The sequence below is a fragment of the Leuciscus leuciscus genome (assembly GCF_965113295.1).
Source record: "Leuciscus leuciscus genome assembly, chromosome: 6".
Classification (NCBI taxonomy): domain Eukaryota; kingdom Metazoa; phylum Chordata; class Actinopteri; order Cypriniformes; family Leuciscidae; genus Leuciscus; species Leuciscus leuciscus.
The window spans coordinates 46,227,056-46,244,782 of NC_138730.1; the positions used below are offsets into that span (position 1 = coordinate 46,227,056).

Consider the following 17,727-nt stretch of genomic DNA (forward strand, 5'->3'; position numbering starts at 1 on the left):
AATACGACACCTATCACCGTATACATATATAAGCTCCTTCAGTATTATCAGCAACTATCGCGTTTCTCAGGAGCGAATTACCCTCATCCATCCCCAGCTCATCCTCTCCGTCAGTCAGGATTTGGCATTCTGATTCCCTTCGAATCAGAATAAATTCTCAAATTATGTCGTACTTTAAAATCTTGAATTAATGATATCTGCAATACATTCATGTTGGTTCTGTTCTGTTTACCCCAAGGGGGGTTATTGCTGCTCTCCCTGCTCTTATCCATGCTAGACTGCATGGATGCGCAGGGAGTTCTCGCCCAGAACGGAACCATACCGCCAATCCAAACTGTATGCTAATTGTCAATCATATATGACGATAGTGGTCCTGACAGAACTATAAATATAAATGAATAAGCTCTAACATTAATGTGGATAGCAGCTCAGATCATTTGATCTTGGGTAAATTTTATGAGACCTTTTGGCATCTTGGCAAATCTGAGATTTGAGAGTCTAGTGGAGAGAAAGTCTGAAACATCTCCATTTGCTGTCCATTACATTTCTTTTTCTGTGAGTATGAAGTCACGCTTTCCTGCGGTCTAGTCTGTTCTCTTTTCCTGCTTTCACTCGCTCAGTATCTCCTGTTTGATTGCTTCGCTCTATCGCTGTCATCTTCACTTTATCTCCCTCTTTCGCCAGCACGTTCATTCATATATCTCTCTCTCGTTCATTGATAAGCGTCTGCGCTGGTGCAGAACGGCTGTTCCTGCGTAACGCGGCTCTGCAGAGAATCTCTGCTCTCCACTACGTGTTCAGAATACAATATTATACTGAATACTGTACATGTATACTGTAAACTGACTATTATATTTTAAAAATGAAACGGTATACTGTGGTGAATGTTTTAAACAGTAAAATGCAACGTCCTCTGAAAAAACCTTTAACTATAATATGTCGACAAAATCAAACAATTATCTTTATCTAGTGTTCAGATTTCTGTTCTGGAAATTTATGCAAATTAGTGCATGTTTAGAAATAGAATGCCTAATTTGCATATTTAAAGTTACATTTAAATAATCACCTGTAGTATCTTGCCTTAAGTGATGAATATGAGCAACACTACGGTTCTAGTGATATGTCAAGCTTTATATAACTGAAATATTATTGCTTATTAGTATAGCTTTAAATATTGCATTTATTACTTAAAGTCTCCCTGTAGTCAATAATTGTATCCCTTGAAAAAAAATGACTTAATGTCTTAAAATATCTTGAATGTAACTCGACACCCTTGCCTAATTTAGTATGCGTGGTTCTATGAATATGCAAATGAGCCCCGCCTCCACTCACTCACTCAGCTCAGAGATCCACTGGTTGACGATCACACGTTGATCTGATTGGTTACAAGGTAGTTTGTGACGTCAGAAACACCAGCGATTTCAAAGCGTGTGTTTGAGACTGTCTTTGGTTCACTGCAGTTTTAAGGAGAAAATACTCAGCAATGCTGTCGACTTATGAACTTACACATGCTTTGTCTTAAAGCATATTAAAAACATCATTTAACGTTATTATGAAGTGAGACATGTGGCAAAGTTTCTTTTTAAATCCTGAGAAATGTGGCTTATAAAAGAAAAAAATGCATTTTGATTGCTTAAATACACATTTTACCACATAAGAAATAATACTTGAAACACTTGAAACCACTCAGAAATGTAAATGTTTAGTAATGTCGTGTCTTTTCTCCTCTTGTGGTTTTCTTTCTAACAATGTTTCCTGCTGTTCTGCAAATTAGATATGAGGCATATTTCTCCTGGCCATGTTTCGTTTCCTATTTGTTTCCATTTTGCAGTGATGTAATTATGTAAAGCAGTTTAGTGAAATCCTCTCAGTGTGGTGCCAACAATCAGCCCAGATGAACAACAAATGCAAATGTCTCTCGATAAACATCAAATCTTGATTCCAGACGAGCTCTTCACCCACACAGCGCTCGGTTAGCGTTCGGCTTCATGTTGAGTAAAAGCCTTTTACTTTACACCACAGAACATCTCATTGTCCTTATGAAATTTCATTCATCCTTTGTTAATTTTCCTTTTCCCTTTATACACTCGTTTAGCAGTTCACTCTGTGTCATAGAAGGAAATATTCTATATATAACCTTAAATGGTTCTGTCAGGCGCTTCATATATACAGTAGTGGCCAAAAGTGTACCCTTTATTCAAATATTATTTGTTAAAGTCCCCCTGTGGTGAAAATCCAGCTTTTAATGTTGTTTATATGTCTATGTGGTGTTTTTAATATGCTTAAAGACAAACCATGTGTAAATTCATAAGTCGACACCATTGCTGAGTATTTCCTCCTTAAAACTGCAGTGAACCAAAGACAGTCTCAAACACACGCTTTGAAATCGCTGGTGTTTCTGACGTCACAAACTACCTTGTAACCAATCAGATCAACGTGTGATCGTCAACCAGTGGATCTCTGAGCTGAGTGAGTGAGTGGAGGCGGGGCTCATTTACATATTCATAGAACCGCGCATACTAAATGAGGCAAGGGTGTCGAGTTACATTCAACTTTTGACTTTTACTTTCTGACCCCTGGACTTTACACCTCTGCCGATCAGAAAAAAAAAGTATGAAATGACCAGGTGTAAACAGTATAAACCCATTGTCACAATCACCAGCTAAAGTGCCCATATTAGCCACCAGAGGGCACTCCTCCCCAGACCATTGTCATTCCACCATGAACTGCATTTCCCAGAATCCTTTGCCCGGACTCATTATCCCTGATTAGTTTCAGCTGTTTCTCATTTACCCTTGCTAACTTCGTCTACATAAGCCTGGTTAACCCAGTCACTCTTTGTGAAGTCTTGTATGTGTTACACTGTATTTCGGAGCGCTCTTCTGGTTTCTTGTTCCATGGTTTTGACCCTTTCCCTGTTTTCCCAGTGTTTGTTTGGGGCTGTATTTGCATGTGTTTATGACTTCTGTTTTTTGGATTACCCTTTATTAAATGCTGCATTTGGATCCTGAACCTTGTGTCTCAGAGCACTTACGTAACACTTATAATCCTTCAACACAATCCGGGACGCCATTAAAATAAACCATCCACTTGTTTCTGACGCTGGGATCTTCTGAAGTCTGTACAGAGATTCAAAACTGGACAAATTCTGTTTGCTTTTGTGATGCTTACATCCAGTGTAGGCACTGAACGCCAGTGGGCGGGGCCTATGGTGAGATGATGTATAACTATTAGTCCATGTCTTGCTCTGGAGGCGGGCATATGCAAATGACCGTGTGATGTCATGTCACCCAATATCAAAACGAGCTGTTTTTGGAGCTTGATTAAATGCTTTGTTTATAATGAGGAGGACATTTAAAGCTGTGAAGTTTTAATTGTACAAAGACCTCTTATATGTCAAAAGAGGAAGGCAAATTCGACTTCTTATTTCATGACCCCTTTAAATATTTAAATAATATAAAATATTATTAAATTAGTGAACTTTTAGGGTAATTAAAAACAAATATCCCCTCCAAACATCACTTTAGAGCCTTTAAGGGTTTCCCATCATGGGACAATTCCATGGATTTAGTTCCAATTTAACTTTTGTTTTAAATTTTTTTTTTTTTTTATTCAATTTTATTAATTAAGCAGCTTGTAAAGATACTCTACTACTAGAATACACTGAAATAACCTGTTAAATCATGAAATTATTATGCAATCATTTAAGACAATTCCTATATAGAACCTTTCTAGCACAGAAGATTCTATATAACCCCATTGAACCTGTTTTCTAAGAGTGTAGTGCTCTGACACCTGCATTAATCTTCATCTAATGCTTGCTCTGTCTTTTTATTCCCTCTCTTTTTCTGTCTAGTGAGATAAATCGCCTGGATCTGGGTCTCACTGTGGAGGTGTGGAATAAAGGGCTGATCTGGGACACCATGGTCGGCTACGTGTGGATCCCACTGCAGAATATTCGCCAATCAAATGAGGTGGGTGGGGTTTTATGATGCCAATATGTGACCCTGGATCACAAAACCAGTCATGAGTCGCACGGGTATATTTGTGGCAATAGCCAACAATACATTGTATGGGTCAAAATTATGGATTTTTCTTTTATGCCAAAAATCATTAGGGTATTGAACCTAATGTGAAGCTAATGTGAATCAATAGGATATTGATAACAAGAACATGCAAACTCAGTGCGAGGGTTTAAACTTATATTTTGAATAGTTTGCATATTTAGAAACATATTGTTGTGTTCTCCTGTGGTGACGTAGGTTTATAAGATCTACATTTCGTTTTAAAGGGATACTTCACCGTTCTTTCATATTAAACTATGTTATTCCCTTAACTAAGACGAGTTGATACATACCTCTCTCGTCTCAGTGCGTGCACTAAATCGCTCTGTCTTGCGGCGAAACTTTGTTAGCACTTAGCTTAGTCCAGTTCATTCAATATGGGCCAAGCAGAGAAGCTACCAAACACCTCCACGTTTTCCCTATTTAAATACAGTTACTCGCGTAGTGTAACTCGACCTAGGACGGTGACACAAAACAAAACGTTGCGCTTTTCTAAGCGTGTAAAATGGATAACTATATTGTATGGCGGAATACCATAGCAAGTGCTTGGAAGCACTTCGACTTCGGCGCAGTAATATCTTCACTCGTGAAAAATCCTCTCACCGGCCCCCGCTCCCTCTAGTGAAGATATTACTGCGCCAAGTCGAAGTGCTTACAAGCACTTGCTATGGTATTCCGCCATACAATATAGTTATCCATTTTACACGCTTAGAAAAGCGCAACGTTTTGTTTTGTGTCACCGTCCTAGGTCGAGTTACACTACGCGAGTAACTGTATTTAAATAGGGAAAACGTGGAGGTGTTTGGTAGCTTCTCTGCTTGGCCCATATTGAATGAACTGGACTAAGCTAAGTGCTAACAAAGTTTCGCAGCAAGACAGCGATTTAGTGCACGCACTGAGACGAGAGAGGTATGTATCAACTCGTCTTAGTTAAGGGAATAACATAGTTTAATATGAAAAAACGGTGAAGTAACCCTTTAAAGGGGTGGTTGATTATGATTTCACTTTTTTAACTTTAGTTAGTGTGTAATGTTGCTGTTTGGAACTACACAAGCTTCCTATCGGGTTAGTGACATCACCAACCCTAAAATTTACATAAACCCCGCCCCCGGAACACGATTTATAGATTGTAACGAAGTTCAGATGTTACGGGAAGAAGGAGGCGGGAACCGGCGAACATTTAAAGACTTTTAATGACAAAAATAAAACAAATACAAAACGAAAGTAAAAGCCAGCAGCCCCTCACGGACGACTGCTGGCAACACAGAACATCAAATAAAAACACAGGCCTGTTCCTCTCTCGCTCTTCACTGTCGTCGCTCCTCCTTTATGCTTCCGCTCCTCCGTGAGAGATGCGAGACCGGTGCGTCGCGCACGTGTCGCTCATTATCAATCACGCCACCGGCCTCGCGCCGTCCTCCCACGGCCCTCGACCTCGTCGTGCTCGCCACATAGATTATCATGACAGAATATGCTAATCAATGACTAGAAGATAACTACACATAAGCTACATAAAGATGTCCTGTTGCTTCTACATGTTGTCTCTCCATCATTGTCTGACTTCGGTTTGAACATAAAAGGCTGAAAGTTTTTTAAATTTTCAGTGCATATGTGTGTGAGGTAAAAGAACACAAGCTCTTGAAGCTCCGCCCCCTGTGCTGGGAGCAGCAGCTCATTTGCATTTAAAGGGACAGACACAAAACGGTGTGATTTTGCTCACCCTCAAAAAGTGACGATTTTAACATGCTATATAAAAATATCTGTGGGGTATTTTGAGCTAAAACTTCACACACACACTCTGGGGACGTCAGAGACTTATTTTACATCTTGTGAAAAGGGCATTATACCACCCCTTTAAAGCTACTGGCTTTTCCTAAGTAATTAAGAAGAATATGGTCGTTAATAAGAATGTAATTCCTAATAATGTTTTGTAAATCTAACTTCTGCATCTCCGAAGGAGAAAATGTGCCCAGTAATCTCAGTCTCCTAAATTAGATGCCAGTTTTTTATTTCTCTTATGATATTGTGGAAGAAATCTTGCAGACAGATCCTATAAGCAACATATGAGCAATACAGGTGCTCTGTGGAGAGATCAGACTTTAAATGAAATCTGAAGCAGATGATAGTTGGTGTGATGTCAGATAAGGGGAAGTGAAGGTCATGTTATGTCTCAGTTGTTGATTAGATCTGGTGCAAACGCAGGAATCGCTGCTGGATTTATGGCCTCTCTATGCGTCTGTGCGCTTCTCCTCTTCCTCTCCGGTTACGTAAGCCAACGCTTGCAGTATTTAAAGTCAGCGGTTTTATTGAGACGCTTCCATTTGCTGCTTTTATGCCCCATTTTATATATAACCCGAGTTTTACCTCATGCTTTCATAACGTGGCATGAATAATATATCATCTGCTGTCAATAATGAATGAGTATGTTCTTGTCTCGACCTGTGACATTCAGGTGTTTGTGTGATTTATGTGATTTGAAGCCGTTCAGGCATTCGTTGTGTTTTCTAAGCACTGATTGAAGGACGTTTTACGGAAATATTTTTGTGCATTTGTTCTGTAATATGGTATTGTGCTTTATTGCTGCAAGATTAAATAGTGAAAGTAAGAATTGAGTCGTGATGAGCAAAAAGAAAATTGGCTTTCTTTCTGGTAAAAATTGCAAAAACTATTTAAAATGCATTTTAAAACAAACAAGAACCCCTTGTTTGCTGTGCTTGTTTGTAGGGCTGTACAATTCAGCAAAAAACTTTGTTTGTAAATGACTATAAAATAATGATAATTATTACTTTTTAAAATAATATTTTTTTTTTTAGGTGTGTCCCAATCCACATGCACTATTCTATGCCATTTTTCAGTAGAAATAGTGTGACTAATGTTTTCACACTGAAAATTCCAACAATATGAAGTCCACTTGAAATACCCAGATGATGCACTTAATTATCCGACAGTTAAACGAAGTGTGTAAACACGCGGACACAACTGAGCCGACTAAATGTCATTCACTAGACCAGTGTTCTTCAACCCTGCTCCTGAAGGACCCCCAACACTGCACGTTTTCTTTGTCTCCCTAATCAAACACACCTGATTCAATTTATCAGCTCATTAACCCATGTGATAATGAGCTGATGAATTGAAACAGGTGTGTTTGGGTTGAAGAACACTGCACTAGACAGTATGGTTCATAGTGCATAGTCAAAGACTTTAGATATACAAAAACGGTGCACTCAAATTGCTATATATGGGAGAAACTGCAACGCGCAATATGGTGGAATAAGCCCCGCCTTCGAAATAAAAGAGCCAATCGCTGATTGGTAAAGTCATCGCATCACTGCAACTGGCGTTAGAAGCTCCGGTTGCTTTGGTGTAGTATAAAAGTGCATAGTGTATGTGTAGTATGTAATTTGGGACATAACCTGTGTGTAAATACAGTTCATTTGTGTGTGTGTGTGTGTGTGTTTCAGGAAGGACCGGGGGAATGGGTGACTCTAGATTCTCAGGTCATAATGGCGGATAATGAAATCTGTGGCACCAAAGATCCGACTTTCCACCGCTTGCTTCTGGACACGCGCTTCGAACTGCCGCTGGGTGAGATCATACTCATAACTCATAACTCATCACTGCTATAACCACAGAAATACAGATTATTTACTGACACTGTGGAAGAAAAACTGGGGTTGTGTGACTGTGCTATAGCTTTGAGCTCGTCTATATGATAGTGTGACCCCTAGAATAATCGTTTACCATTCAAAAGTTTGGGGTCCGTACGTTTTAATTTAAAAAAAAATTTTAATAAGTCTCTAATTCTCACCAAGGCTGCAAAAATGCAGTAAAAACAGGAATATTGTGAAATATTATTACAAATTAAAATAATTCTTTCTCTATTTGAATATATTTTAAAATATAATTTAGTCCTGTGACTCAAAGATGATTTTTAGCATCATCACTCCAGTCTTCAGAAACGTTTCTTCATTATTATCAATGTCGAAAACAGTTTTATATTTTTGTGGAAAATTTGATAATAAATGTTTTAGAATTCTTTGAATAGAAAGTTCAAAAGAACAGCATTTATTTGAGATAGAATCTTTTGAAACGTTATAAACGTCTTTACTATCACTTTAAATGAATTTAATGCATCCGTACTAAATAAAAGTAGTATTTTTTATTTATTTTTTTACCGTAAACTTTCCATTTATCTATTTTATTTAAAGCAATGGACTAAATATCACCAGTCACTTACACAGACAATAGAAAGTTGCAAATCATGTTTTTTCAGGGCTGTGATGTACTGTAAATTGAAGGTTATTTTGCTGCAAATTAAAGCTATTTTGTAAGTTCTAACTCACTGTTTTAATATAGGAAATGCATCAACAAAATAGAAAAAAGAAAGAAGTGTTTATCATTAAAACATCATATTCATGTGCAAGTGAGCCCTGTTGAATTAATGGGGCTTGTGGCAAAAAAAAACACCAAAATTAATGAAAATACTTCCAAAAAAAACAAATATGGTGCAAAAAAGTGCAGTTTTCCCAAATATCCGCACGTTTGTAACATGCAAATGTGATATTGAGTTTATAAAACAATTCAATAAACAATAAGTCAATAGGCTATTAGGTGACTTACATTTTTAGTCTCAGTTAAACTGTTTCAGTTTCGTCACGGAACGAATCGTTCTAATGAATGACTCAGCGACTCACTCACTCACTTCTGCTTTGTCCCTGAATGAATCGCTTTGAACGAATCGTTTGACTGAATGATTCAGTGACTCACTCGTCAAGACGGTGATTTACCGGCACCTACTGGCGGTTTTATCATTTCATTTTAGATGAGGGACGAAGATTGAACGCTGTTTTTATTTTCGGCCGTGATTGTTTATTGTATTATTGTATAAATATGAGATAACATTGTAAATTAAACGAACTGCAGTCGCATTGCATAATATGTTTTTGATTGTCTTTTTTCCCATTTCCGACTTTTTCTTTGAAACGAACCTCCGAATTGCAAAGTCCGCCTCAATGTTGAGGATATTTTGATTATTAATCCCTCTCCCGCAGACATCCCGGAAGAAGAGGCTCGATACTGGGCAAAGAAACTGGAGCAGCTCAACGCCATGCGAGACCAGGACGTGAGTCTGTCCAAAAAGCTTTCAAATTAACATAAGTTTCACTTTTAGATCAATAGAGCTTTTAGAGATTTTAGATCAATCAGTAGAGCAATAGTATCTTTGCAATTTTTGCAAAATCAGTTTTGAAAACGATACTGATATCATGTCTGTGTAAACTCGGTGACGGCGTGCACATGCATATTACACTTATAAATTCTGAAATAAAATATATATAAAATATTAAACTGATTTTATTTCAACTATTTAATTAATTTAGTTTAACTAAAACTAAAACTGAAAAAAAAAACCTATAGACATAAGCTAATAATAAAATTACAAAACACAACACAATTACAAAAACTTTAACTAAAATAAAAACTAAAAATGTAATCTAATCTAGTTCAAAATATTAATAAAGACTAGAATAGTGTCTCAGTAACAAAAATGACAAAACACAACAAACTTTAACTAAAATGAAAATGAATTTTTTTTTTATATATAATTCAAAATATTAATAAAATCTGTTAAACTAACATCATTAGTGACTCATTTGAACACAGTAACTCATAAACTGCTGCTCACATGAAACACACGAGAGATTTGACTCACAATTGAGTTGCTAACAACATTAGAAAAATATACAAAAAAATGTTTTTAAAAACGAATTATAAGAATCAACATTTCTTTAGCAATAATTTTTTGAACTCATCACAATGCATTCTGGGATTACCTTTAAATTTAAAGCTGTCTAAAAGAAGGTGTCTTGGTATACATACAACATAATTACGTTCCTTTCCAAGTGTGAATGATAACTGTTGTATACGTTCTGGCGGTGTTTCTCGTCATGTGAAGCTCATGTGTGTGTGATTTGTGTTGCAGTATTCATATCAGGAGGTTCAGGAGAGGCCGCTGTCTGTGCCTGGAACACAGTGCTGTGAGTCTGATCTTCTACATGCATGCATTAAAGCTTAAAGGGACAAAGACCAACAGACAAGCTCAGGATTTTCATTAAATAATACATTACAGTTCATATCATAATTCATAAACCCCAGAGCACGTGGAATATACGACACGTGTCACATGTGATCATTCTTTTGCGTGGTTTTTAAAAGCTTGATGCTGTTCGCTATTCACTGCCATTATATGGACGAGTGTGAGCGGGACGTTTTTGTAAAAATTCTCCTTTTGTGGTCATAAAAGAAAGAAGGGGTAAATATTAAGTAAATAATGAGTTGATTTTCATTTTATGGTGAATTAACCATTTAAATCCTCACGAAATTAGTCCAAATATTTAATTTCTCCTTCTTTCAGTTCCAAAATCCAAATATTTTCAGGCAAATATTAGTAAATATGGCATAAAACAAAGTTAATTGAACTTTATGAATGGAAGATTTTGTATAAATCTATTATTTTAGTATCATTAATATACTATTGTAGTTTTTGTTAATATTTTGAATTAGATTTAATTTTTATATTTTCTGTTTTAACAGGTAAAGTTTTGGTAATTTAGTTGTTTTTGTCATTTTTATTAGTTTTTAAAAAAATGTCTATATTGTTTTTATTCATTTTTAATGTTAGTTAATTTAGTTATAGTTTGTTTTAATACGGATTAGTGTTATTTTAGTATATTCACTGATATACTATTTTTGTTATTAGTTTGAATTAGATTGTATTTTTATATTTTCTGTTTTCACAGTTAAAGTTTTAGTAATTTTTTTTTATTTATTTTAAATGTCATTATAGTTTTAATTAAATTGTATTTATTAGTTGTGGTTAATTTTGTTTTAGTTATTTAAGTACAGATTAGTGTTATTTTTTGTATGATTGATATACTATTATAATTTTGTTAATAATTTGAATTAGATTTTATTTTTGTATTGTCTGGTTATCTTTAATTTTAGTTTAAGTTTTATTACTTATGCTGTTTTGTCATTATTAATAAATAAAAATATTTTATTTATTCTATACAGTTATTTATTTATTTGTATTTATCAGAAAAATTTTTACTTTTTTTTATTTATTTTTTTTTATAATAACAACCCTGGTGCGGATCTACTTATAATTAGTCATTGTTTAATGTTCATTGTTGAGAGCATTAGATCAGATCGAATTCAGCCACATAAATCGGCTCATATTCACAGTTCTGAGCATCTAAACCAGTAAGTACAGTAGCGGTTCTGTTCTTCCCGTATGTGTGTCTCAGTTAATGTGATTTATGAATGATGGTAATGACGGAAGTACCGCAGAAAACTGAATGAGCAGCAGAGTGCATGAATGGAGCTCTGACTTACCCTCTTATTATACACACATACATTCTCACACACACACACGCACACCCACACACACTCTCTCTGACTCACTCACACACACCCACACTCTCAGACACACACAAACACTCACACACACGCCCACACTCTCACACACACACCCACACTCACTCTCCTTGAGTGCTGCTGATGCAGCTCCCAAGGGGGCGGGGCTAGACAGTGGGACTCACTCATTGGCTGAGCCATGAGGCTGGGAATCATCACTGGACGGCAGCCAGAAGCACATCACCTTAATCACAGAACACTGAGTCATCACAACGAGACTGAACCCTGTGGCAGGAAGAGACGCAGACAGAGTTAGTGACAACGGGAACCCCAGCCAACAAGAATATATTCAAAGAAAGAATATAAAACCGTTATTTCTGAATGTTCTCTGAACGTTTTTAAAATGTTTGTTTATGCGAACATTCCATTTCATCATTCTTCAGTTCAAACATGATGAGAATGTTACTTTTGAATGTTCTGTGAACATTCTAAATCAAGTAGTTACATTTAAAAAACGTTACACGAACGTCCAACTCAGTGTACAGGACAGTGATATACTAGAACTCAGTGTACAGGACAGTGATATACTAGAACTCAGTGTACACGACCATGATATACTAGAACTCAGTGTACACGACCGTGATATACTACAACTCAGTGTACACGACCGTGATATACTACAACTCAGTGTACACGACCGTGATATACTACAACTCAGTGTACACGACCGTGATATACTAGAACTCAGTGTACAGGACAGTGATATACTAGAACTCAGTGTACACGACCGTGATATACTAGAACTCAGTGCACACGACCATGATATACTAGAACTCAGTGTACACGACCGTGATATACTAGAACTCAGTGTACACGACCGTGATATAACTAGAACTCAGTGTACACGACCGTGATATACTAGAACTCAGTGTACACGACCGTGATATACTACAACTCAGTGTACAGGACCGTGATATACTACAACTCAGTGTACACGACCGTGATATACTAGAACTCAGTGTACACGACCGTGATATACTAGAACTCAGTGTACACGACCGTGATATACTACAACTCAGTGTACAGGACCGTGATATACTAGAACTCAGTGTACACGACCGTGATATACTACAACTCAGTGTACAGGACCGTGATATACTAGAACTCAGTGCACACGACCGTGATATACTAGAACTCAGTGCACAGGACCGTGATATACTAGAACTCAGTGTACACGACCGTGATATACTAGAACTCAGTGTGCACGACCGTGATATACTAGAACTCAGTGTACACGACCGTGATATACTACAACTCAGTGTACAGGACCGTGATATACTACAACTCAGTGTACAGGACCGTGATATACTAGAACTCAGTGCACACGACCGTGATATACTAGAACTCAGTGCACACGACCGTGATATACTAGAACTCAGTGCACACGACAGTGATATACTAGAACTCAGTGCACACGACCGTGATATACTAGAACTCAGTGCACACGACCGTGATATACTAGAACTCAGTGCACACGACCGTGATATACTAGAACTCAGTGCACACGACCGTGATATACTAGAACTCAGTGCACACGACCGTGATATACTAGAACTCAGTGCACACGACCGTGATATACTAGAACTCAGTGCACACGACCGTGATATACTAGAACTCAGTGCACACGACCGTGATATACTAGAACTCAGTGCACACGACAGTGATATACTAGAACTCAGTGCACAGGACCGTGATATACTAGAACTCAGTGCACACGACCGTGATATACTAGAACTCAGTGCACACGACCGTGATATACTAGAACTCAGTGCACACGACCGTGATATACTAGAACTCAGTGTACACGACCGTGATATACTAGAACTCAGTGTACAGGACCGTGATATACTAGAACTCAGTGTACAGGACCGTGATATACTACAACTCAGTGTACAGGACCGTGATATACTAGAACTCAGTGTACACGACCGTGATATACTAGAACTCAGTGTACACGACCGTGATATACTAGAACTCAGTGTACACGGCCGTGATATACTAGAACTCAGTGTACACGGCCGTGATATACTAGAACTCAGTGTACACGACCGTGATATACTACAACTCAGTGTACACGACCGTGATATACTACAACTCAGTGTACAGGACCGTGATATACTAGAACTCAGTGCACACGACCGTGATATACTAGAACTCAGTGCACACGACCGTGATATACTAGAACTCAGTGTACACGACCGTGATATACTAGAACTCAGTGTACAGGACAGTGATATACTAAAAACAGAAGCGTTTTTCCTTTGCGTTTTTTGCATACAGACCGTTCACACGGATTCGCTAAAAACGATTAAAATCGCTGTATTCTGCTGTCAGGCCAGTAGATGGCGATCTCACTGTATAAAGAAACACAATGGGCCCTATTTTAACGATCTGAAACGCAAGTATTCGGGCCGTAAAACACAGAGAAGGGACATGGTAATTTTGGTAAATGTGTAAGCTAGACTTATGCCTATTTTTTCACATCTTCATGGACACAACAATGATTTCCCTCGTGTGTTAATATTTTTCCTTGTTATAATGTATGGTTTTCTAAAAATGAGAACTGCTGCGTCTGTGTGTAGATGAGAGAATCAAAGTGTATGGCGTTGTGCACACGCTACATTGATTATGGCCAAGCATGCGCCCTTAAAATAGCATATGAATAACATGCGCAACGCGCCACTGACTTTAGACTAGGTTTTTCCTGGTCAGTGGTGGAATTGTTTTCTAAACCTGCAAAATAGCACCAGGGAACGTTTGCGCAGGAACACGCCTCCTCTTTTCGCTGAACTGCCTCCGGGAGCGCAAGTTCATTCCCTAATTTACCGACGTGCGTCTGTGGAGGGAAAAGTCCGCTGTGCGCGGGTGTAAAATAGGAATGATACATGCGTCGCTGTACAAAGTCAATTGCGCTGGGTGCAAGATAGGGCCTTATATTCTTGAACATGTGCATGACGTCACCGTTTTCAGAAATTCACATTTTTGTGATGATATCGCTATCGTTTTCAAGACCTTGCTTTTTGAAGCATGTTTTCAAAAGTTTTTAGGACCCCAAAATGCCGTTATCGTGTAAATAAACAGCCAACACTCATAAAAAGTTTTCCGTTCTTATCTGGAAACGGTGTCGTGTGAACACAGCCCCTAAACCGATTCAGAAAACAAAGAACATTCATGAACGATTTATGAATCATTTTTTTTGTTCTAACGTTTTGAGAGAATTATTAAAGGCCAGATATCTTTGAACAGACGTTCTATTAATGCTGCATTATGTGTGATTCTCTGTCTTCTCTTGTCTCTCACAGGTAACTGGTGGGGCGAACAGCAAAGTGAGTTTTCATATCTGTCATCATGAGCTCATTAATCTGCTTTCCTATTCATGTTGCCATCAGCGTTATATTTAGTTAGCAATCAAGCATTTCAAGCTCGATAAACACACACACTCGCACTCGATGTGCTGTGACGGTTTCCGAGGTTTACACTGACAGATAAACCGCTGATTTATTTACCTTTTGTTGCACAAATGTTGATTGAATCACAGGACAATTGTTTTGTAGTACAAGTTTTCTGCAATGTTTTGTTTAAATATGCAAATAAGGCAGTGTCTAATTAAATATGCACTCATTTGCATACATTTCCAGAACAGAAATCTGAATATTGGATAAAGCAGGTTAAAAATTCTTGTTTCCTTTTTATTAGGTTGGCTTGAGAAGGTCAACATATTGTTAGACTATTAAAACATTATTATTCTTCCCTCTTCTTCTGAGACTAAAAATGCCAATTCATGTTAGCAATGTGCTAAAACATGCTAGCAACATGCTAATTTATGTCAGCAACGTGTTAAAACATGTTAGCATGCTAAATCATGCTGGCATTGTGCTTATTCATGTTAGCAATGTGTTAAAACATGCTAGCAACATGCTTAATCGTGTTAACAATGTGCTAACACATGCTATCAACATGCTAATTCATGTTAACAATGTTTTAAAACATGTTAGCATACTAAATCATGCTAGCAATGTGTTAATTCACATTAGCAACATGTTTAATTATGCTAGCAACATGTTAAAAAATGCTAACAGCATGCTTAATAACGTTAACAATGTGCTAACAAATTCTAGCAAAATGTTAACTAATGACAGCAATGTTCTCAAACATGTTAGCATGTTAAATAATGCCTACAGTGTGTTAAGTTAACAACATGATAAAATATGCAAGCAACATGCTTTATCATGTTAACAATGTGGTAAAACATGATTAAGCATGTGGCAAGCATGTTAGCAGTGTGTTAAAACATGCTAGCAACATGCTTAATCATTCTAGCAGCGTATAATCATGTTAAAATTATGGTAGCATGTTTTAGCACATTGCTAGCAGAATGTTAATTCATGTCAGCAACGTTAAAACATTAGAATGCTAAATCATGCTAGGGATTTGCTAATTAATGCTACCAGCATGTTAATCCATGTTAGCAAACATGTTAAATCATACTAGCAACATGCTTATTAATGTTAACAACATGCTCATTTATGTTAATAACATTTTAGAACATGCTAGCAGCATGTTAAATCATGATAGCATAGTGGTAATTCATGTTAGCAATATGTTAAACATGTTAGCAACATGCAAATTCATGCTAGTAACATGTTAAAACATGCTAGCAAGTTGCATCATGTTAAATCATGCTAGAAATGTGTTAAAACTTGTTAGCAACATGCTCGTTCATGTTTGAAAAGTCCTAAAACATGCTAGCAACATGTTAAAACATATTAGCAATGTTTTAAAACATGTTAACAGCAAAAAACAACTTGCAAGCAACATGATAAAAAATGCTAGGAAGCTTATAAAATTGTCAAACCTTCAGACAAGGCTTTGTTAAACCAAGCATAAAAGTTTGTCTCAAAAAACTTTACTTTATAGTTGACATATTAAAGGTTTTTACAGAGGTTATTTCATATTAGGCCTCCTCTTTTTATCCCTTTATAAATCATCTAATTAAATCTCATTCAAATCTCATACAAATTGACTCAAACTCACTGCTTTTAAAGATATATATTGAGACAGATGCAAATTAAGTGCAATAAAACAAACGCGTAAATGTGCATTTTGGATGTTTTCTTCCACTAGCAAAAACAAAATGGACCAGTGCATGATAAAACAATGGTTTAGCCTGTAGCACAGCACACTTTCTCATAGTCATGACAGATTTGAGTATGTGTGTAATGCTTTATCAGTCTTTCTAATGATTTTGCAATGTCTTTGATTTGTCTCTCTCTGTGTGTGTGTGTGTGTGTGTGTGTGTGTGTGTGTGTGTGTGTGTGTGTGTGTGTGTGTGTGTTTATAGACAATGATCCAGACAGCGCAATGGATGACCGAGACAGTGATTATCGCAGTGAGACCAGTAACAGTATACCACCCCCGTTCTACTCCACATCTCAACCCAACGCCTCAGTCCACCAGTATCCCATGAGCCACCAGCACCGCAATCCCCGCGGCTCCTTCTCACGCTCCATCAACAACTGTGACCTTGACTATGACCATCCCAGAGGCATCAGGTGCGAGAGAAAGAGTTGTTTCTGTAATACTCAGTTTTCTGTTTGGTTAAACTGATTCATTCATCATTCATGAGACAATCATGACCGATACAGCATGAGCGAGAGAAGGTGTTTCTCAGCAGGTGTGTCTCTTCGGTTTTCCTTTAATGGACTCATTCATCATGTCTGATCGGCGTGTCTCTTATCGCCCTTTTTTCTGATACTCTTTTCTTTTTTTTCTCCCTCCTGGCACAGACCTTTAAATTCGACTGTCTCCTTTGTTTCTCTTCCATTATTCAACAAGATGAGTTTTCATTGATTTATAAAAAGACTTGACATCATCGTGCCTTGCTTAAGGGCTCAATGGATTCTCCTGTTGCCCGGTTAGGAATTAGAAAAGCAGAAGTAGTGCTGACTAGTGTTGTAGTACTGGAGACCAGTCTTGGTCTCGAAACCATTTTTTAAAGGTCTTGGTCTTGTCTCAATTTTATTTCACTTTATTTTTTTTCCTGCTTCATATTTCTAATTTGGTTACTGTTGTGCCGGGTCAGAAATTAATGGGCGTTTGTGTCAAAAATGTCATCAAAATGTAAACAAATCTTATTTTTTATATTATAACATATGATATAATTAAAGGGGACCTATTATGCAATATTGAC

At 37.3% G+C, this 17,727-nt stretch overlaps 1 protein-coding gene across 1 annotated transcript in view; it reads left to right on the forward strand.

Moving 5' to 3' along the window:
- LOC309501351 (uncharacterized protein) overlaps positions 1 to 17,727 on the forward strand; it is a gene marked incomplete at its 3' end in the record, with an annotated part of 41,080 nt that overhangs the window by 13,316 nt on the left and 10,037 nt on the right. Inside the window, exons 4-9 of the mRNA XM_082173400.1 lie at positions 3,857 to 3,974; positions 7,526 to 7,649; positions 9,116 to 9,186; positions 10,045 to 10,099; positions 14,840 to 14,863; positions 16,879 to 17,089. Of these exons, the coding sequence (XP_082029526.1) occupies positions 3,857 to 3,974; positions 7,526 to 7,649; positions 9,116 to 9,186; positions 10,045 to 10,099; positions 14,840 to 14,863; positions 16,879 to 17,089 (603 nt within the window). The remainder of the gene's footprint in view (positions 1 to 3,856; positions 3,975 to 7,525; positions 7,650 to 9,115; positions 9,187 to 10,044; positions 10,100 to 14,839; positions 14,864 to 16,878; positions 17,090 to 17,727) is intronic.